This window comes from Pyricularia pennisetigena, chromosome 5 (genome assembly GCF_004337985.1).
Source record: "Pyricularia pennisetigena strain Br36 chromosome 5, whole genome shotgun sequence".
Taxonomy (NCBI): Eukaryota; Fungi; Ascomycota; class Sordariomycetes; order Magnaporthales; family Pyriculariaceae; genus Pyricularia; species Pyricularia pennisetigena.
The window spans coordinates 3,819,588-3,841,638 of record NC_043743.1 but is presented as its reverse complement, the minus strand read 5'-3'; the positions used below and the strand labels follow the sequence as shown (position 1 = coordinate 3,841,638).

General features: G+C 51.5%; 6 protein-coding genes across 6 annotated transcripts in view; 3 read left to right on the top strand and 3 right to left on the bottom strand.

The window, feature by feature from the left end:
• Nucleotides 1-1,983, bottom strand: part of PpBr36_09014 (uncharacterized protein) — a gene marked incomplete at both ends in the record, with an annotated part of 3,919 nt that extends 1,936 nt beyond the window's left edge. Inside the window, 2 exons of the mRNA XM_029896138.1 lie at nucleotides 27-1,362; nucleotides 1,427-1,983. Coding sequence (XP_029747002.1) covers nucleotides 27-1,362; nucleotides 1,427-1,983 — 1,893 coding nt within the window. The remainder of the gene's footprint in view (nucleotides 1-26; nucleotides 1,363-1,426) is intronic.
• An 860-nt stretch (nucleotides 1,984-2,843) lies between these two features.
• PpBr36_09013 (uncharacterized protein) lies at nucleotides 2,844-5,102 on the bottom strand (the record flags this gene model as incomplete). The annotated part of the gene is made up of 1 exon (XM_029896137.1): nucleotides 2,844-5,102. One exon carries the CDS (start codon nucleotides 5,100-5,102, stop codon nucleotides 2,844-2,846), a length of 2,259 nt encoding a protein of 752 aa, XP_029747005.1.
• A 745-nt stretch (nucleotides 5,103-5,847) lies between these two features.
• Nucleotides 5,848-8,559, top strand: PpBr36_09012 (uncharacterized protein; the record flags this gene model as incomplete). The annotated part of the gene is made up of 5 exons (XM_029896136.1): nucleotides 5,848-6,030; nucleotides 6,371-6,514; nucleotides 6,573-6,633; nucleotides 6,695-8,304; nucleotides 8,386-8,559. 5 exons carry the CDS (start codon nucleotides 5,848-5,850, stop codon nucleotides 8,557-8,559), a joined length of 2,172 nt encoding a protein of 723 aa, XP_029747004.1.
• A 414-nt stretch (nucleotides 8,560-8,973) lies between these two features.
• Nucleotides 8,974-10,036, bottom strand: PpBr36_09011 (uncharacterized protein; the record flags this gene model as incomplete). Its single annotated transcript, XM_029896135.1, has 2 exons — nucleotides 8,974-9,825; nucleotides 9,932-10,036. The coding sequence occupies 2 exons, from the start codon at nucleotides 10,034-10,036 to the stop codon at nucleotides 8,974-8,976; spliced, it is 957 nt and encodes a 318-aa protein (XP_029747007.1).
• Nucleotides 10,037-12,692: 2,656 nt separating this feature from the next.
• PpBr36_09010 (uncharacterized protein) lies at nucleotides 12,693-16,865 on the top strand (the record flags this gene model as incomplete). Its single annotated transcript, XM_029896134.1, has 3 exons — nucleotides 12,693-13,290; nucleotides 13,387-16,540; nucleotides 16,616-16,865. 3 exons carry the CDS (start codon nucleotides 12,693-12,695, stop codon nucleotides 16,863-16,865), a joined length of 4,002 nt encoding a protein of 1,333 aa, XP_029747006.1.
• A 3,672-nt stretch (nucleotides 16,866-20,537) lies between these two features.
• Nucleotides 20,538-21,746, top strand: PpBr36_09009 (uncharacterized protein; the record flags this gene model as incomplete). The annotated part of the gene is made up of 2 exons (XM_029896133.1): nucleotides 20,538-21,089; nucleotides 21,156-21,746. The coding sequence occupies 2 exons, from the start codon at nucleotides 20,538-20,540 to the stop codon at nucleotides 21,744-21,746; spliced, it is 1,143 nt and encodes a 380-aa protein (XP_029747353.1).
• Nucleotides 21,747-22,051: the final 305 nt, after the last annotated feature.

Here is a 22,051-nt window from a genome sequence, read left to right as displayed (position 1 = left end):
CATCGAGCGGGCAATTTGCTGCATACCTTGAGCTGTCGACCGCATGTCCGCAAGCACACATGTTCCGCCTCAAAGTCTTCCTGAGTCGCCGAGTTGTTGCTCGTCTTGTTCTTCCTCTTCGCAGCCAGCCTCTCGGACGCCCTCTTCTCACCAGAGCAACATTGCTTCCCACACTCGTGCCTCCCACAGCTCATCTGAGTCCTGCAAGTCCGTTCGCACTCTAGGAACCCTGCCTCTTTCTCTGCCTCGTGACACAGCATTTCTGTAGTTGTTCGTCCACACCGACAGGGCAACTCCACTGTTTGTGTGCAAGGACCGCACGATCCCGGACCGCATTGTTCCAAGCATGAGTGACCACATGGCAAGGCCTTTTCGCACATCCTTTTGCACGAAGGTATCGGGTCCTGGCAGGACTGGCGAGGCTCAGGAAGTATTTCACTCAATGGCGTCTTCCCACATGGGCAGTAGAGTACCGAGTCTGGAGACAACGGGCAGTGAGGCGTTTCTGCGTCCTGTGGATGGCATTCGAGCTCGCAGGTGTGATGGCCACAGTCATAAGGCCGCTCACATGTCGAAGAGCACTTGAAAGAGCCTTCAAACCAAGTATCTTTATCCGCCTCCCCCTGAGCTTTGAGTTGCCCGTGGTTGAAAGATTGGATAATCTCCTCCCGTTGCGAACAGGGAATTTCCTTTTGAGTTTTGCCGCAGTAGCAAACGCTATCTACCAGAAGCTCGCAGCTTCCACAGAGCCCTTCATGGCAGGGCCGCTCGCACTGATGCTCACCGCAGGGCAAGTAATCACCGCAAATTTCGTTGCAACTCCAACCTTTTGAGTAGTCGGTCTCGGTACACCGTTTCGAAGTTTCATGCTTGCCGCAAAAGCATGGCCTTGACGGTCCCATGAGTCCGCATGGTGGACATGGTCCAGCATGGCACTGCAAACTACAAGGATGTGGACATGTCGGCCTTGGTCTCGAACATGTCTGCCCGCAGGAATGAGCCGGCAGGCTAGGAACCGAGGACGGGTTGACGTCTTTGCCACACCAACAATGATAGGAGCCTGGCGGATCCTCGTGACTCGAGTTGCACCCTGGGCATCGCCACGATGGAGTCTTGCCCAGCTCCTGGTTCTGATCTGCTTTGGCAGTTTGGTTCTGATGCCACTTCTTCACGCAGTGGAGGTGAATAACTGTCCAGCAGATGGAACAGGACCATACCCTTGAGGAGCGAAGAATTTCGTTCATGCAAATGACACAGTCGTATTGCCGGTTGTTTATGTCTTCATGAATACGGGTCGGCAAGTCTGGCGCCGAGGATTTGGCAGGCAACACTGCCGGAGCAGGCGGCTGCTTAGGCTGAGACCTGTTCGGGATGTTAATAAGCCACTCCCACAGAGGGAAATGTCCAAAGCCAATAATGCACTCACCTTCCTTGCAGGGGAGCATGGCCCGGCACGAACTCTGGGGCATCACCACTTAGGCCCGCTGAGCCTTGAGGTTCGCCATCCTGTGCCTCCGTCAGATGACCCCCAAAAGCCCGCCTTGAAGGAATCGTAGAACCTCCTCGACCACCCCTACCCCCACCCCCTCGCTGGCTCTGTGCCTGTCCTCCTCGACCACCACGTCCGCCACGGGCTCCACGCCCCCCTCGGGAAGCACCCCTGGAGCTCACGGACGGTGTCGTGCTCTGACGTCCATTTCCATCCTGCAAATTCGTTTGGTGGGTGTTGTTATTTGTCGATCTGTTGTTATTCGCGGTCGATGCGTTGTCGTTGTTATTGTATGGTATCACGTGCGCAGGAGCATTGTTTCGTAGATTTTGAAGGTTTCCCTGTCCCGCATCGGCTCTCGCTACTGTAACTTGACCTCCTCGGCCTCTACCCCGACGAGGACCCCTGCGTTGCCTAGATCCCCTTTGAGGCTGAGATTGACTGCTCGCCGTAGGTTGACCTGATTGGGGTTGCACTTGTTGTACTTCAGCCATCCTCGATTGCGCGGATGGCAAGTTGCTCCCGGCGGCAGGGAACAGTCCCTGCTGTTTTGGCAACGTTTTTATAAAGCAGCTTCGACGATAAGATTTTGGGTTTCACACTTGTGATTTGGCTACACAGGATTAACACGCAGTCTAGATAGATAGCAAGTGTAGAGTAAAATTGGAAATAGAAAAGAGCCTCAAATTTGATAAAGTTGTGTTGTGCAGAATATCAACTTGGTGCAGGGTCTGTGTCTTTGGATGACTTGTCTTTAAGATGTCGTTGGCACAAATTCTGCTGTAGGTCTCACCGACCGATGGAATCAGAATGAGTCAAAAATTTCCTAGGTAGTGTGTAGTGCAAAAGGAAGGGGGCAAAGAAACACAGATCCAAGCGCCACAAGTGGACAAGCTTTGTCATTGACAATTTGCCACATTATTTGAATATTTGGAAACAGACTTATTACAAATGGTATCATTCTAAATAATCATTTCACAGCATTTAAATTGTTTTTTTTTTTTTTTTTTTTTTTTTTCCTGGCTGTTGTTCACCAAAATCAATCACCGCGCCTCGGTTAACTTGCGAGGTTACGGGACCTGCCGAGATGTATTATTATTCACTTTGGTGGCGATGTGGGGTTGGGTCAAAAGCCGAATTGGATCTCTTCTAGATGGGCACTAGGCAAGTTAAAATATCATGGCTAATTGTATCGTATTTGAATTTTGCAGTCTCAAATAAACGCCCCTGCCATCAGAGGTTCCTATAATTGTGCGACAACTTGCTAGTTGTGCGGGTATATCATCGCCCATCCATGTCCCTCTTATCCCCGACCTTGCTCTATCTTGTACCCATTGACTTAGTCGTCTATTCTTCAACCGCCAATACCAATAAATCGACCACGGCGACGAGTGGGACGCTCTTCCACTTCATCCTCATCAATGACCTCGACGTCCTCCTCCTCTTCCATAATCTCGGTTTGACTTTTCGTGGCCCCTTTGGACTTGCCGTCGCCGACGTCCTTGTCCTTGGTCTTGGTTTTCTCCGCAACTTTCGCATTCCCATTATCCTGGCCCGTGCCCAGCAGCTTCTTCCGCTTCTCGGCTTGCACCGCATCAGCCTCCTCTTGGATGCGTTTCTGCTCAGCGTCGTGCGCCTCTTGCCTTTTGCGATGCTCTTCTTCGATATCGGCAGTTGGCTCCAGTGCCTTTCCTGTGCGTGTTTGATACTCGGCAAGGTCTATCATGACAACTTTTTGTCCTACGAGAGCCGCATTTACTCCTGTTGGATTATGTCTCTCCTCGCGGTTGAACTTCATCTTGACGTGGCGTCTCATGCGCCCAGGGAACATATTGGCTATGGTCTGGAAGTCGGTCCCAAACATGCGCAAGTACTCGTAGAACTGCTGTGTTTCTTCCTTGGTCCATGCGTTTGGACCTTTTATTTTTGTTGGGCGCAAATAAGTGGCCTGGTTGGTCATACGCGTGAAATCGTTTTCTTCAACTTCCTCCATGTCGGCATGATCAACCATCGCTGCAGCGTGCCGGTCGTGCACCAGGGACGCCTGGTTGATAACGATCTCGCCATTGATAATCTCAAACTGTGGGCCCAGTGCTGCTGGTTGCGTCGAAGAGCCAACACCGGCATTGGGGCCCGTCGGAGCTGAGGTCGTTTGCGAGCTCTCCGGGACTTCACCAGTTGCCAAAGCTGTGGCATCCTCATCACCTGGTGTGACTCCACCGTTAGCTTTTCTCAGACGTCGTTCTTCTCGCTGCTTTTCCTGCAAAGTCTTCATCCTGTCACGTAACTCATCGTGACGGCTGAACTTCTTGCCGATTCGTAGATCCTTCGTGAGTTCCGCCATGGTTAAGCTACTTGGATCTATCGCCCGCTGCTCAGCATCTTCCGGCGTGACCGAGCGTTCCTTCCGCGGCCTTTTTGAGGATTTCCTCCCTGTTCTGACTTCGCCAAGGCCAGTAGCATCATCGGCACTATCGGCATTGCTCACTGTAACACGTGTAGCGCGACTCTTCCTTGGTTTTTTAGGTTGTGTGGAGGATGTGTCGCCATTTCCACCAGGCGCTGCGGTGGTAGTCTTCCTGGATCTAGCCTTTCGCTTCGGTTGGAATGGACCGGCGTCGCCATCCTGCTGAGAGTCAGCATTCGGAGTCTCTTGTGGTTGTGCCTCTGATGATGATTTTTTGGTTGTCCTTGCTCGCTTTTTCTGAGGTCCAGGTTGGAATGAATCATTTGATTCTGTAGCTACTACTGTTGAGTCTTGCGCGGTACTGGTGGCCGTGCGACGACGTTTCGGGGAAGGGGCTGCAGCGTTTTCCAAGGATGGCCCAGCGGAGATGACCTCAATTGAAGGCGTAACCGGTGCGCCGCGCTTTCGTCTTTCTGTGGTCGGTTCACTATCGCCAGCAGTACTAGTTATTTCCAGTGTGATAAGGGAATCGTCTACAAGTGTTCCAATATTCCTGGATGGTCCCGGTGAGAGTAACGTCTCTGATTGGGAGGCCACGTCTGTACTTGACACATCCGGCAAGTTCTCAGTCACGGGCGGATCCTGTATGATATTCGAGGGCTCTGAAATACTCAAGTTTGTAGGCAAGTCAGAGCGAGTAGGTTCTGAGTGTATGGACTGGGTCGATGAAGCGTCCCTCTGTATGTCATTTGGAGTTGTGGTCTGGGTGGTTGAACTCTGCCCAGAAGACACACCAGGTGTGCTGTCATCTCGAGTTGTGGATTCACGTATGCTAGCATCTTGCGATTGTGTTGCGGTATGGGAAGTGGCCTGAGCTGATGGCTGTTCAACAGGAACGGCTATCGCCGGGGCCTGGACACTGCGTGAGGGTTGTGCAGTCTGAGTTTGCGTACTTGGAGCCTCGGTATTGGATGTTGGAGGCGTCGCGGTGATCTGCGGAGGTACGGAAGAAGTCGTAATGGTACTCTCTGACGTAGGTGCCTGAGCAGGTGTGAATGTTGGGGTCGAGGCAAGCACAGAATCGTTCGAGGCCGAAGGCTGGGTGGGAGCAGGAGTGCCCGACTGGCTTTTGGCTGCAGCCGGAGCAGGATTCCTGCGAATGCCGGCCTTCGGCTTGAAGGATGGGGCGCCTTTCTTCTTGAGCATCTTGAAGAATTGAGCTTATCGGTGGGCCGAGGAATGTTTTTNTTTTTTTTTTTTTTTTTTTTTTTTTTTTTTTTTTTTTTTTTTTTTTTTTTTTGTGACAAGACGAGCCGCGTCAGGTCGCTCGTCGGCAGCCCCTCACGTCCAATCTTGCATGCGACTCATGACCTCTTGATGACTGGCGGCCTGGCAGTGGCGGGTGGTTTGTTTCGCAGACGATGCGATTGCAGGTAGCCGTAGAGATAGATAGTCGCAAAGTCAAGTTGGTCGCTGTGCTGTTGAATGAACAAATAATTACTAAGGCAACTAAGGATTTTCCCAGAGTTTCAACTTTGACAATCAGGTCGCGTCCGAACCTGCTGCAACACTCCATACAAGATGCGGGGCTGCGCTCAAAAGGAAACTCAGGCATACTGACGCTAGTACGATAGTGGACTAGCACGACCCACTAGCTCAGGATGGTCGCTTGGCCTGCCGCTTGGTCATCAATCTGGCTGGCTGTCGACTGTGCATTCGGGGGCGTCAAGTCGAAAAATCAGCTTTGCTAGAAACAAGTCTCATTTCGCGGTCTGCAACCACAACAACACAAGCCAATTCCGCCATCCTTAATGCCCTCCTGGCCGTCGCCGTCCAGGTTTCTTCCTGGTTAGACGAAAGAGTCGGCCATCGTCGACTTGTTGTCCACTTTCGAGCCAAATTTTGCCGACGCGATATCGACCTTCAGGCTTCAAGCTTCCCTCCCTTTCTCATGCCTGTTGCCACGTCCTCGCCAGCCGTTTCGCACTCTTCCGGCCTTACAAAAATGGAGGACAGGAAGAGGCCAGCCATCAGCGCGACTGATGAGATCGCTCCTCCCAGCAAAAGGCAAGCAGTTAACGGAACCGTCAAATCTCGGGATGATGGCGAGTCAAGGGACGAGGCCTGGATTGAGGTAAGACCATTCCTTGGCGACAACACCACCTCTCGCGCCACTCTTTCCAGTACTACATGCATTGCACCCGTTGGCGGATTCCATCGGTCGACATTGCTGTCATTACGCGTCGTTTTGGCGATAAAGCCGCAGGCTCAACGAGTGTAGCGAAATGCACTACGTGTTCTGTGCTGATCCTGGGGCATGCTGCCATAAAGCTTGCTCTGTTGCCAGGTTCAGAATGCTCACCACATACTTCAAAGCCATTCGCGATCCCTTTGCCATATAAATACACGTCTTCATTACGCTCGCGCGACATTTCCATTCCAAAAGTTGCAACAAACTGATGTCTTGGCCATAGGACTTTCAAAAAGATGCAATCTATCGACAGATGCTCGAGTACCGCCGACAAAAAGCCACCTTAGAGACTAGATTAGAAGAGGTGACAAAACGTTCTACGCATCACGACGACCACCTTCGGATAATAGATCAATGGTTCCTGCAAGTACGTGTGTTATCTTCCTGGAGCGATCTCGTTTATAAACACATCTGACGGTCTCCAGATGCTCGATGAAATCGAGCTCCTCGCTCGCGGCTCTCTATCATCGGATATAGATTGCAAGGGTACGCCGGCTATTCTCCCGCAACTTTTGCACAAGACCAACAACTGACCCATGATCTACAGGAGACTCGATATTGTCCTCAACTGCCTTGCAATTCAAAGATTCAGAAGAATTTCAAGAGCACCTGGGGGACAAAAAGAAAGTTATCAGGTCGAAACTTGAAACGCTTTTTGGGTTAATAAAGGCATCACGAGACGTCAAGTCTGATGTCTCCGAGTTGGAATCGCAAATTAACAAGCTCTTAGCTGCGCAAAAGGACCTTGTCATTAAGCTCGATAGGTCCAACGCCGAAAAGGATGCGCTGTCAGAACAGTTGGATACCGCCACCCTTCGATACGTGAAAGCCGAGAAGAAGCTGGATCGCGCCAAAAGTGTGCAAGTGCAGAAGGTTGAGCAGCAAGCCCAAGCTATTGCCTCAGCAAGGCCGCCATCCACGGAACGTTCGACCGAGGAACCGAAATCGAATGGACATTCCGAAGCCCTTCAGCTCAAGTACGACGAGGCAGCCGCTGTGCTTGCAACACAAGAGAAGCAGATCACCGCTCTCAAGTCTGAAATCAAGACTTTGTTAGAAGAGAACACCTCATTGAAAGCTCGCAAAGAAACGGTCACCGACGAAGAGTACTCGAGGACGGATCTTTTTAAGCAATTCAAGCTGCAGAATGAGGACTTGATCAAGAGAGTCAACACTCTTGAGGCTGTGAACAAGCAACTGCGAGAAGAAGCTGAGAAGTTGCAAACTGAAAGGACCAGCTATCGCGAATTGCTCAACCGGGAAGCTCAAGCAATAACATCCGATCTGGAGGATCAACTGCAGCAGAAGGACCAGGATCTTACCCGTATAAGGGCCTCAAGAGACGAACTGAATGCGCAATTGGCCATTCAAAAGTCCAAGAATGAGCAAGAAATTGCGTCGCTGAAGCATCTGGAGGAGCTGTCAGCAGCCAAGGACGACAGGATAGCCGGGCTGGAACAAGAGGTGGAAAGGCTGCGCCCAGCCGCGGACACGGCAATGGCAACATCCCGCGAAGATCTTGAATCCATGGATGTGGCTGACCTGATCGCCCGGTACATGAAACTGGAACGGGATTACGAACTGATCCAAAGCGAGGTGCCTTCCGTCGAGAAGGCGTACAGGAAGGCAGTGGCAGTTGCGCAGAAGAAGTTGACAGATCTGACGGCACTTGAGACGAAGCTGTCGAATGCTATCACGGACCGAAACAAGGCCGACCAGAAATATTTTGCCGTGAGACGAGACACCGACGCCCGAATTAACGAGAACAAGGCACTGCAGCATCAGAACAAGACGAGTTCCACCATAATCACGCAGCTAAAGGAGGTTGAGGCGCACACCAAAATCCTCATTGCCAACATGGAGAAGCAACTCGCCGAGCTGAAGCAGTCCAATGTTACCATCCTCGAAGAGAACCGCAAGCTCAAGGCCTCGAGCTCGGATGCTCTACGACAATACGAGGCGCTCAAGAACCAAGCCGAAACATTGAACAAGCTTGTGAAGAACAAGGACTCAATAGCCTTGTCGCTGAAGGAGAAGGCAGCATCGCACGAGACCGAGTTGGAAAGGGTCAAGACCCGACTGGAGCATGCTCAGAAAGAGAGGGATAACCTTAAATCCAGGGGATCTGGTGGTGCATCAGCTGAGGATGATTTAAGGGTGAGTACACATTCCCCCCTCCCCACACTGTGTCCTCCCCGCAAATGACGGAAGTGCTGACCTCGTTACGACTGCGCGTAGAAATTTGCTCTTTGCAATGTGTGCAACAGTGAATTCAAGAACGCAGTGATCAAAACATGCGGGCACGTGTTCTGCAACGACTGCGTGCAGAGTAGGCTGGCGAACAGACGACGCAAGTGCCCTTCATGCGGCAAAGCATTCGACAAGATGGATGTCATGACCGTGCACATGTAGTGGCAGCTCTGGGCCGGAGTGTCATGTACACCAAACTCAAATCTCGGGCCGCGAGCACATCACTTCCGATTGCCGGCAATAAGGACAATTTCGAGGCGGGATTGAGAGGTTATCGGGCGCCTTATCGTTGTCGGCAAACTATAGCCATTTAATGGGCTGGGCCGAGAAGCAGCAACACTTCTTTTCTTTTTTTTTTTTTGCGATCAGCTTATCACAAGGCATACAAGCATGTTTTGGATCGATGTACCTCTAGTTATGTGTATAAACAGGAATACAGTCACGAGAGCTAAGAAAGCGGATAAGGATAGATCAAGAGTATGTATGGTATCTCGAAATCCTGCTGCAATCCTGTCTCATAGTAAAAGATATAATTACATCTATTGCACGATCCAAATACATGTGGCGTTGGGAAGCTCAACGTCTGCTTGTGCCGCCAAAACCCGTACTTTCATAGCGGGATGAACTGGAGCTGGATCCAGAACCGCGTGATGACGAAGGGCCAGCACCACCTGCTCCACCCCAGGAACTTCCGCCACCCCAAGTATTGCTGCTTCCAAAGCTTCCGTAGCCCCGATTATTGTCCATGGTGTTTCGTCCACGGTTGGCAGCCATGTATCCCGCCGCAGCTCCGCCAGCCAAGCCGCTCCAGAATCCAGGCTGCCAGCCACCACCGCTACCTGCAGGCTTGTTTCCGGGATACGGGGGAGGGGGGTCGTTCCATCCGCCGCCGCCGCCGCCAAAGAAACCCGGACCGGGACCGCCGCCACCACCACCACCCCAAAAGTTGTTACGTCGGGGGCGCGGACCACGGAACTCACCAGGCTGGGCAGTGCATGCACTGTAGAGGATCCAACAGACGACGGCGAGGAAGAGGACCCAGAACAGCCAGGCCGGCAAGGACCCATCGCTTCCACTGCCGCCGCCGCCGCCAGCGGCGAGGTCCGGATAGCGGCGCGCACCCTCCTCGGTCAGGACGAGCCTGTACTCGACGCCGCAGGAGCCGCTTAGGACATAAGGGTCGTCCGGAGAGCTGTAGCCCTCGCACATGACCTCGGTGCTGCCCAGCTTGAGCTCGGGCGGGAGCGAAGCACTGCAGGACCACTGTATGTCCTCGGAGCCGTAGCCGGAGCCCTGGTTCACGCACCGCATGGTGTCGACCTCGTGCAGCGAGCACAAGGCCCGCGACGACACACACTTGAGTTGCGGCATGGCCGCGACCCGGCGGTGCGAGGTCTGGCGGCCCGCGCGGAGCGTGAGGGATTGGACCTGTGGGTGGAGTGGTGGTGTCTCACGTCAGAGTCTGACTGAGGAAACCTGGATGGTGGTGGTGGTGGTGGTGGTACGAGCCGCAGGTTCAAGGAGTTTGACTTACATCTGAGAGGAGGATGGCATTCTTGGGCTTTGCAGCTGCGGCTGGGGAGGGAAGGCCGCTCAGTGCCAGGAGTAGAACGGCGGGGTAGAGAAAATCGAGCAACATCACGAAAAAGATGTTTGTTGACTGCTCCTTGTTGTGCCTTTGCCGTCCGTCCGTGCCTAAATCGCGTGCGTGCCAGTTGTCTGGGCCAGCTGTGCGGATTGTTTGTTTACTTGACGTGCAGCAGACACGCCGCCCGTGTTACTAGCGGGGTTGAATAGCCCCGAAAAATAACAAAAATTCCAAATGACGTCGCGTCGCGAAACTTGATCAGTTTTCAATCAGAAACAATACGAGGAAATCGCTAGCTATTCGCTTATACGAAGTTTGAAACCGAGTTTCGTTTCTTCGCTCAGGCATTGCAAAGTCGAGAACGATTTCTTTAGTTATCGCTATAATACAAGTTGACTCACAGATCGTCGTCCTATCAGTAAAAAGGACAGCTGGCAATTTTGGGCCACGAGGCTGAGCATATAGCCCTATACTTTTTCCTTGTTCACATTTTCTGCTCTGTTCCTTTTTGCAACCTTGTCTGTGGCGAGGGCGGCAAATTCTGGAAATTCACTTCATGCTTCTTTGGTGGCAGAACATATATAGTTCAGATAAATTACATAAAGGCTTGTTCGAAGTACACGTTAGCCGCAACGTACTTTTGAGCTGGATGCTTGGTATAAATGAGATTTGTCGTTCCTGATTTCGTCCGAACATTTAGACGGAGATGAGACGTGCGCGCCATTTTACTCCGTATGCATCAATTATATTAAAACCACACCATGCAAACAGCTGCGTGTCAACACATGATCGCGTTGTCTAGAGCCTCCAGGCTCCCAAAATACATGTAGACAAAAAGTGAAGGCGAGTGCGAATGCGAGGCGCTACCAAATCCATGGGCCGATAGACTAATAAAAAGGTGCTGTGCAAAAGAACCGCACAACATGGGTTTATCATTTCGGACTCGGGGTTTTGGTCATGTCCATCAACCGCTGATTTGCTGACCTTCCTACACCCTATGATTTAGGCGAGACGTGCCGCTATCGATATAGTGAGGTGGCCAGGTCTGCGCTACACTCGGTCTAGTCTTGCGTCACGAAGAGAAGAAGAAAGAAAAGCACCTGAATGAGCAAAAAACAAACGGTGGTGACTCAAAAAAAAAAAAAAAAAAAGACCTGGCGTGGTATCTGGAATGATCGGCGCTTATATTGTCCCTTTTCCCGATATATATTATATCGAATGACTCAGATACACGTAGCACCAAGCAAGGCACGCACAATTCACAACTCGTGTCACTACGACGATGAGATTACAAAAGCGATATGTACCCTGCAATGTGGGTGGAGGCAGATTTTCGCCTCGCCATGTGGGAGACTTGAGGGGGGCGAAACCATAGAAATGCACGGACTGGGGAAACGGGGACTTTTTGATTCGAGTTCGAACCGAATTTTCCACGAGTGGAGCTTTCGGTCATGTTGCAACGCCGAGCTGCGATTACAGTTTACGCGGCAATGCGGCGACTTTTGTCCAGGTAAGAGGTAAGGAAGGGAGGATACCTAATAGGGTAAATTGGTTTCTCATTGGGCCCCCTTTACTTGGACGACAAAGGGAAGCGCCGCAGACAAGCATGCGCGGCGTTCAGGCCTTACTGACGTTCAGTAGTTGGGCAAGCTGACCGTGAAGGAAGGAGGTTTACCTAGAGGCAGGCTAGTTTGCGAGCCTAATTCTAGTTCATCTCCGGGTCGGGTCGGACTCATTGGGCGGAATTAAGGTGATATGCCCGTCTTACCCCGTGGCAGGCATGTTTGTCTTATTTTTTTTTTCTTTTTTTCTTCATTTGCGTGTTTACTTAGTCTAATTTTTTTTTCTTACTTTTGATCCAGCCCAGAACAACGGTGTAGATTCTTTGTACTCGTGCTGCGCCACCTCTTGCTTGTATGATTGGTTCTCGGATCATAAGATACAGAAACGATACATCTTGTGTCAAAGGCGCTTGATCCAATCTGGTGAAGACAACACCCCCAGAATTAGGATTAGCGTAAGCGAGAAATGGAAGCAACGAAATTTCAGTTGTCATGGATTATTCAGTCTCGAACACGTACAAGCTATGGCCTGCGTTACAGAACCAGCCTGGCCAAAAGTGCAGTACCCACTCCTTCTTCCAACGGGGAGTTGCTCGCGGCCGACCGGTGTTTTTGGTAACTGTCCGATCCGATTTCCCCGACGTGAGAAGGGACCAAAAAGTCCCCGACTGAGAATGCAGCTCGGCCTTGAAAAGCCCTTATTAATATGCCAGCAGGGGTGGCCCCTCCCATTGCCCGGTCTACTGGGTCGGTCTTTTTGATGTTGTTGCTTTATTGATAACCAAGGGTTACAGGCGTCGTTTCCGCCCAATCTTAATATTCGGTAACCCCTCGTCTCTTCTTTCTGCCCGGTGCGCATCTGATCTTTCTTCAGGCCAGCCAACTTTCACCCAAAGAATAGGTTTGCTTGCCTCTCTTGGCGCCAGACAGCAACATCGCCGTCCCGCCAGCCCGCCCGTTGTTGTTCCCTTTATCGGCAGCCCACGCGATAATTTCCATTAGGGATTGGCGGAGCTTAAGGTTTACCAGGGCCATTGCCAACACTTTCTCTACTTTACTTATGCTTAAACTGTGAGCCTTGGCAAGCAATTATCTGCTGCCTCGCCCGGCCAAGTTTATTAGTTCCATTCACAGCAACTTCCAACATGGAACCCTCAGAAAAGCATCTCGGGGGTGGCCCCGAAGCCGTTGTGCCCTCTCACACTCCTTCCAACCGCAGCCGTGGCGGCTCAGAATCTAGCAGTAAACAACACCAGGATGACCTCGCCAAGGCCGACTCCAAGGCCCTAAAACCAACTGCAGATGCCGTCGCCGATGCTGATGACATATACAAGCACTTGCCACCGGCCGAGGCCGAAATCCTCAAGCGCCAGGTCGACACGCCCTCCGTCAAGGTCGGCCTCGCGACCCTCTATCGCTATGCATCGCGCAACGATCTCATCATCCTGAGCATCTCGCTCATCTGCGCCATCGCGTCCGGCGCGGCGCTTCCCTTGATGACTGTTATCTTTGGTAACCTCCAGGGCAGTTTCCAGGATCGATTCCTAGGCATTACTTCCTACGACGAGTTCATGCAGACCATGACCAACCTGGTTTTGTACTTTGTCTACCTGGCCATCGGCGAGTTCGTAACAACCTACATCGCTACTGTGGGTACCATTTACACAGGTGAACACATCAGCGCAAAGATCAGGGCGCACTATTTGGAAAGCTGCATGCGCCAAAACATTGGTTTCTTTGACAGTACGTGGGAACAAAACTCAAATTCATGACTTGTCTGGTATCCTTTTTCTTTTCTTTTTTTTTATCCACATACTGACGTTTTGTTTTTGACTATAGAGCTGGGTGCCGGCGAGGTCACCACACGCATCACTGCCGACACCAACCTTGTCCAGGAGGGTATCTCGGAAAAGGTTGGCTTGACAGTTGCGGCCTTGGCAACTTTCGTGGCTGCCTTCGTAATCGGTTTCATCATGTACTGGAAGTTGACCCTGATCTTGACTTCGACCTTTTTCGCCCTCATCTTCGTCATGGGTGGCGGCTCCACGTTTATCATCAAGTTCAGCAAGCAAACGATCAACTCCTACGCCGAAGGTGGCAGCGTGGCTGAGGAAGTTATCAGCTCCGTCCGCAATGCCGTTGCATTTGGTACCCAGGACCGCCTTGCGCGCCAGTACGACTCCCACCTGGTCAAGGCCGAGGGCACTGGCTTTAAAGTCAAGGCATCCATCGGCATGATGGTTGCAGGCATGATGTCTATTTTGTACCTGAACTATGGTCTGGCATTCTGGATGGGTAGCCGCTATTTGATCGAGGGCGTCATCCCGCTCTCCAAGGTCCTTATCGTCATGATGAGTGTCATGATTGGTGCCTTCAACATCGGCAATGTTGCACCCAACGTCCAGGCCTTCACCACAGCTCTAGGTGCGGCGGCCAAGATTTACACCACCATCGACCGCCAGTCTGTCCTGGATCCCTCTTCAGACGAGGGTGAGAAGATCGAGAACCTCAAGGGCACTATTCTTTTGGAAAACGTCAAACACATTTACCCCTCGCGGCCCGAGGTCGTGGTCATGGAGGACGTAACCCTCGAGATCCCCGCCGGCAAGACAACTGCTTTGGTTGGAGCCTCGGGCAGTGGAAAGTCTACCATCATCGGTCTTGTCGAGCGCTTCTATCAACCTGTGGGAGGCAAGGTTTACCTGGACGGCCGTGACATCAGCACATTGAACCTCCGCTGGTTAAGACAAAACATCTCGCTGGTATCTCAGGAGCCGATCCTGTTTAGCGTTTCAATCTACGAAAACATCAAGCACGGTCTGATCGGCACCAAGCACGAACATGCTGACCCCGAGGTTCAAAAGGAGCTAATTATCGAGGCTGCGAAGAAGGCCAACGCACACGAATTCATCAGCACCCTTCCTGAAGGATACGATACCAACGTCGGCGAGCGCGGTTTTCTCATGTCTGGAGGCCAGAAGCAGCGTATCGCTATCGCCCGCGCCATCGTTTCTGACCCCAAGATCCTGCTCCTCGACGAAGCTACATCTGCTCTGGATACCCGCTCTGAAGGTGTGGTGCAAGCCGCTCTCGAGGTCGCCGCCGAGGGAAGGACGACTATCACTATCGCCCACAGACTTTCAACTATCAAGGATGCGCACAACATTGTCGTCATGTCCGAGGGTCGTATCGTCGAGCAGGGCAACCACAACGACTTGCTGGAGAAGCGCGGAGCATACTATAATCTGGTCACGGCCCAGGAGATTTCCAAGGTTACCGAGCTGAGCCCAGAGGAAGAGGAGGCCATCAACGAGAAGGAGGAGGTTCTGATCCGCAAGGCGACCAGCAACAAGGAGGGTACCAGCTTCATCCCCGACCCCAACGACAACTTGGCCACCAAGATGGAACGGACGAAATCGGCGTCGAGCGTCGCGCTTCAGGGCCGTTCGAAGGACGCACCCAAGAAGTACAGCCTGTGGACCAAGATCAAGCTGATTGCCTCGTTCAACGCGCCCGAGTGGAAGCTCATGGTTATTGGTCTTATCTTCTCCATCATTTGCGGTGGCGGTAACCCCACACAAGCCGTCTTTTTCGCCAAGTTGATCACGTCCATGTCAGTCCCGGTCAACGAGCAGACGATCCCGACCATCCAGAGTGACGTTTCTTTCTGGTGTCTCATGTACCTTATGCTTGGCATTGTGCAGTTCACCGCCTTCTCGATCCAGGGTATACTCTTCGCCAAGTGCTCGGAGCGTTTGATTCACCGCGTCAGAGACCGGGCCTTCCGCACGATGCTGCGTATGGACATTGGGGAATTCGACAAGGAGGAGAACACCGCCGGAGCCTTGACATCTTTCCTTTCAACCGAGGCCACGCATGTTGCCGGAATCAGCGGTGTCACACTCGGCACAATCCTCATGGTCAGCACCACTCTGGTAAGCGCCTTCACGCTGAGTCTGGTTATTGGCTGGAAGCTGGCGCTTGTGTGCATCTCGACCGTGCCCGTCCTGTTGGCTTGCGGTTTCCTCAGGTTCTGGATGCTGGCACACTACCAGCGCCGCGCCAAGCGCGCCTATGACAACTCGGCCTCGTACGCATCCGAGGCCATCACCGCCATCCGGACCGTTGCCTCCTTGACACGCGAAAATGACGTTCTCAAGCGTTACCAGGACTCACTCGACCAGCAGGGGCGTGCATCGCTCGAGTCGGTCCTCAAGTCGTCCACCCTGTATGCCGCCTCGCAATCGCTTACATTCCTGGTGCTCGCGCTCGGCTTCTGGTATGGTGGTAGCCTCCTGGGCCGTGGAGAGTACGGCATGTTTCAGTTCTTCCTCGTCTTCAGCGCCGTCATCTTTGGTGCGCAGTCGGCGGGTACCATGTTCGCCTTCGCTCCCGACATGGGCAAGGCTGCGCACGCTGCGGAGCTGCTGAAGACCCTCTTCGACCGCAAACCGACCATCGACACGTGGAGCACCGACGGCGAGAAGATTAGCGAGGTCAACGGCACCATCGAGTTCCGTGACGTCCACTTCAGATACCCGACGCGACCTGAGCAGCCCGTGCTCAGGGGCCTGGACCTCACGGTGCTGCCGGGCCAGTACGTGGCGCTGGTGGGCGCTTCGGGCTGCGGCAAGTCGACGACCATCGCGCTGCTGGAGCGCTTCTACGACCCGCTGGTCGGTGGCATCTACGTCGACGGACGGGAGATCAGCTCGCTCAACGTCAACGATTATCGGGCCCGGATCGCGCTCGTGTCGCAGGAGCCGACGCTCTACAGCGGCACTATCAAGGAAAACATCCTGCTTGGCACCTCGGAGCAGGTCACGGACGAGGCGGTCGAGTTTGCCTGCCGCGAGGCCAACATTTACGACTTCATCATGAGTCTGCCTGAGGGTTTCAACACGGTTGTCGGAAGCAAGGGTGCGCTGTTGTCTGGTGGACAGAAGCAGAGGATTGCGATTGCAAGGGCGTTGATTCGTGATCCCAGGATTCTGTAAGTTTTTTTTTTTTTTTTTCTCCCTCTCTTTCCGTATCCAAATTACAGTGACTAACAACAAAACCTCAACAGGCTCCTCGACGAGGCAACCTCTGCACTCGACAGCGAAAGCGAAAAGGTGGTCCAGGCGGCGCTGGACAAGGCCGCCAAGGGCCGGACGACCATCGCCGTTGCGCACCGTCTCAGCACGATCCAAAAGGCCGACGTCATTTACGTCTTTGACCAGGGTCGGATCATCGAGCGGGGAACGCACTCGGAGCTCATGAAGAAGAACGGGAGGTATGCGGAGCTCGTGAACCTCCAGAGCTTGGAGAAGAGGTAGAGAATCCGCTGGATCCCTCTTCTATTGTGTTTCCTTTCAACTACCATCTCGCCCAAGCGGCTCCTTCTACAACTCGATACTTCTTTGTATTTCCCTCACCTGCGCTCAGGTGTGGCATTCTTTTCTTATGTTTAATACTTTTAAAGATACCTCTGCCGCTACATCTCTTAATGCCTTTCTAGCATTGTTTTTAGTTCTTGTTCCATGTTTGTCTCTTTATTTCTCTATCTCCACTTACTCGTTGCTGCCCAGAGCGCATGTGGTAAATTTGAGTATTGCATTTTTTTTTTTCCGACAGCATTCAAGATGTACTCTTTTTTCATCATCCTTCTCTCTAATGATGTCACAAGCAGTTTACAAAGATAGAGAGCTACAGAATAGACTCAAGACTTCCAGCACTACAAGACAAATTTCTTTTTCTTGTCCATGTTTCACAGTGACTGACAAGTGACGGGTGGAAAGTATCGTGCCGAGGGAAAACAGCTTGCGGTGTCCTTTTTTTTTTTTTTTTTTTTTATCGAACATAAACCAAACACCGAGATGAAAAAAGTAAAAGGAATGCCAAGCATTAGGTCTGGACAGGTCGATCGGGTTGTTGCTGTCGGGCAGGTGCCGGCATGACGATTTTGTGGGTTGAGCTCAACTGCAGCATGCCGTGTTCCTGATTACTCTGTCCGGAAAATTTGGTTGTCGTGCAAAGCCATGTTACCACAGTACCGCAGTCGCAGAGTGGAATACCAATGGGAATGATTTGTGCTGGATGGCGATCCTTTCTAATTTCAGTAGATTGCGTGATGTTATTTGTAGCTAAGGACGTTGCGCATTCTAGACCTTGAGTCTACTCTGTAGAAATTCCCTGTCATGTCTTTTTTTTTTTCTTTTACTTTTTCTCGAAAGCAAAGGCAAAGTGCCATCATCCGTCAAGATTCGAACGGGCGTGGCTTGCGGTCTCGCTTTAACTTCCTTTACTGACACCGGTTCTTGCTGATCCTGTCGATCCGGCTCGTTCCCACCTGGGGTAGAAGATTTGCAGGATGGTTTTTACTGATTGACAAACAAAACCCTGCTAATTGTACAAAGTGTTTTTCTTTTTCTTTTTCTTCTTCTTCTCTTTTTGCCCTGCGATTGCTTTTTTTGTGCTGATGTGATATCAAAGTTGTAATAATATGCTTCTAATTAAAAACCCCCCTCAGGATCAAGAAACACTCTTTTGGGGAAATCTTCGCGTTGGTCTGACGTCGAAATCCTACCAACGGCACGGCCGATGAAAAGTACTCCGCATACCACACATTACGAGTTAAACGTAAGCTTGGTAAGGTACATTACTGTAAGACTAGAAGGAAGGCATGGAAGCCCATGTCGTGCTCTACGAGCTCGAGACCTTTCTAGGCAGGCAGAGCATGAGTGATGGTGACAGGGGGACCCAGGTCAGTAATCTGGAAGCCACCTCCTTTTTTCTCTTCGCCTCCATGTTGTGCTACAATACTAGCAGGCGCGGCAGTGGAAATCAAATTTCGGAGATTTTTTTTTTTCTCTCTTTGCTCTTATCATCGGCAACCAATTCGACGGCTTTCTCAATTTCTAAAAATGTAATCAGGTTATTGACGTATGGCGGCGGTTGGCGTCTTTTGTAGCTGAGCTGAGCTGATCACACCTGTGCTTTTTGGGCCGCCCGCTGAAGATACAAAAAAAAAAAAAAAGAAAAGAAAAGAAACCCCTCTGCTAACTGCGGCGAAAATGGGTACTTTTAACCGAAAAGTGTATTTAATGTTCTGTCGTTGCAATCTGTACCTGCATATATCGATTTGAATGCACAGATAAGCAAGGCTGTCCTTGGTTTGCATGTTGAGTTTAATTATTTTCACAAGCTGTAACTGTACCTTTTTCTTATTTTTCTTGGTTACCCCTTTCAACCAAGGAAAATCTTCAGCACAGACTTTTAGCAACGGCCCAAGGACAAGCGGGAACCCGCCTCTTTGGCAGTCTTTAGCGATTTTTTAGCTCCCGAAAAGTCCATCCACGATATGGCAACGGGTCTGGATTTATTGCATTGGCGCTCGTTCGTTCGTTCTTTTGCTCAGTCTTTAAGTGAAGTCACGTAACCAAGCCCCTTTCGACCGATCCAGTTGAAAGAACCATGGTTTGCGGTGGGCAAAATGGCGCAACTGCAATCAATCGAGTTGCCCAACCGGTGCGACTGGAATCTTGGGGTTTCAGTATTGGTTGCTGAAGATTGTTGGACCCATGGAACGTGTGCCAGCCAAGCGAATAGTGGTTGCATATGGACAGTTGCAATATTGACTTTTGAATATCCATCCCATGCTACCTGACTACGGCAATTGCAAGGTCACGGCCACCACCCTGGTTGGGGTTGCTGCCCACCTGTTCATCCCGCCTTTTCTGGGATGGATGTGATGTTGGCGTACCTTGCGGCCATGTTTAGATGAGATTGATTTGTCCGAACCTCAGCCCGACCTACCCATCTGCATGTTCGCCTATTTGTCTAATCTCTGTGCAGCTGCTGCAGTCATTGTTTGTTTACAAAACAGAAAAAATACCGCAGCAATCAACATTAGCTTAGTGTTGCATGTGGTACTTGTTGACAAGATGGAGAAAAAAAGAAATACTGTTGGTTTTTTGCGCAATACATCGCCTGTTCCCCACCTGCCGGCTAGCGCGCCCATACTCTGTCAAGTTGGCTAGATGGGCTCCGTCGAGAATGCGACTTCGTAAACTCGCTCAAGAAAAAAAAAGGGCCAAGGCACACAGGCAATTACAGTACTCGAGCAAAAAAGAGACTAGCAGAGCCAAGGACAGACAGCACACGACAGGCATCTCCCAAGCTTGCCAAGTGCATCCCCGCTTGTCCCACTTCTTGGTTCCTGGCTGGCCGAGAACGAGAATCCACAAAAGAGCTCTCCCCGTGGTTTCCACCCACTTTTTCTTCAGGGTTCCCGGACAAATCATTGGGGCCCTTTTGCTTCCTCTTTCCCTGGGTCTTTTTGCCGCCCAGGCTTCTTCACCTGCTTTCAATATCTCGCTTTATTAAATGCATGCTCACCTCCATGGTTGCAGTGTGCCAGGGCCTCCTTTCGGCTTCGCGCTGGGCTGGAACGGGGCAGTAAATAAACTGTTGTTCATGCCTTGGTCTTTTCTACTCTAATCTCTTCTTGGGTGAATGGTGTTCATCACATAAACATCCATCGCAACCCGTCCCGTCTTTATTTTGCTTACCGTACTTACCTTGCTGTATAATCATCCCCCCTCACACTCGTTTGAAGCGGCATTGTCGTCCATATTTACGACTTTTGGACAAAACAACAACCTTGGAGTGGAATTTAACCCGCGCCAACTGAATTCCGTCATTGGTATAATTCAGACGACAGTTTCGGAGTCGGCTGACCAGCCAAACGACAAACCAACTATCAAGGAAACAGGAGCAATTTACGACATTGTGCACTTGCTCGATCATCGGCCGCTTTTTGAAGATCGACTCGTGTCTTGTTGAGAAGCCAGAAATTAAAACTTATCTTGGAACCACCGCATCGTCATCCCCTCCGATCTGGTGTCACCTCAAAGAGGACAATGCGTGACAGGAACCGTTTTTTGCAAGCCACGGTTGTCTTATAATATTGGTTGGCTATCACTTCCACTATCAAAAAACCACCAGCTATGTACAACACACAACCACCAGGCAGCCGCCGTGGCGCCCCTTCCGTGCCGACCCCAACAGTACCTCTATTCCACAGGCCCAGGTTACAATGGGCAACAATCTTCACGGTTGGCCTTTTGGGCTTTGGTTGCACAGTCGCGGCCGCAGCACCACCACCGGTTGTTCCAGCCACGACAGAAGCCACGCCGACTCGGTTTATGACGGTTCCCGTCCCGACTTTGGCGGTGGCAGATGAGTTGATTCTCGACACGAGGCAACCGGTTAGGTTGGATGGCGAGTGGATTTTAGTGGCCAGGGAGAACGAAGCTGCCGAGCTTCAGAGGCGGAGTCCTCAAACCGATGCCGAGTCGGTCACCACTACGACGTCATCGGCACCTACCCAGGCGTCAAAGACGGCGACCGTCTCTAGCAGCCCGCTGCCGAGCCCCTATGACACGTTGTCGGCAGCAAACTTCACCACAGGGCCGAACGGCTCGTGTGCAAAGTTCTACAACACTATGGTGAACCACGACAAGTTCAAGAAGTGTTACCCATTCGCTACACTTCTCGAGGTAAATATTCCCCCTTTCTTTCCTGATTCCATACCCAAAGAGCCCTTCACTAACCATGCGCGATAGGGGTCACAATCATTCTTCGAGGCCCAAAAGTCACTCGTCGGCATAACGCAGACTCTCGACGCCGCATGCCGGGCCAACGCAAACGAGTGCGCTCCGTACCTCAACGAAGTGGCCAAGTCACTCATCAGCGAGCAGAACTGCGGCCCGGACTATCAGCTTGAGAACAGCCTGGTCGTCTCAACGTACAACGCGCTGACGTCGTACCAGACCGTCTATAGCACCACGTGCCTGATCGACCCCAAGACGTCGAGCTACTGCTTCGCCAACGCCGTCACCAACGCGACGAACCCAAACAATGCCTACTTTTACTACCTGCCCCTCAACATGACCCTGCCCAGCGCCCCGGCTCTCAACTGCAACTGGTGCCTGCAGCAGACCATGGCCATCTACCAGGCCCAGTCAGCCAACCGCAAGCTGGCCATCGCCTCGACCTACCAATCCGCCGCAGAGATTGTCAACACGGACTGCGGGTCTGATTTTGTCAACGCCACGCTGCCCATTGCCATTTTGCAAAACTCGGTCGGCCGCCACAGCCCTTCATGGGTTCTAGGCTCGGTGGCGCTTGCGGCTGCCATACAATGGCTTCTCTGAGCATGGCATTTGCGCTGACAGTTTGAATGTTATCATGAGACACTTGATTTTTTTTACTATTTTTTTATTATTAATTTCTCTTCTGATGTATATAGTTTACTTCTGCATAAAGCGCCTCTGTTTATAATGGCGTTTGGATACCCTTTTTTTGATTGGTTATTGGGAGCGAAGTTTTTTTTTTTTTTCTTTTCTTTCTACCTCATGTTATATATGAGGCTAGCCCTGGTTTTTTTTTCTCTTGGTATATATAATGGTCCACGAAGCGCTGGACTGTATTGGAATTCTTGGGTATATAGGGAGAGGAG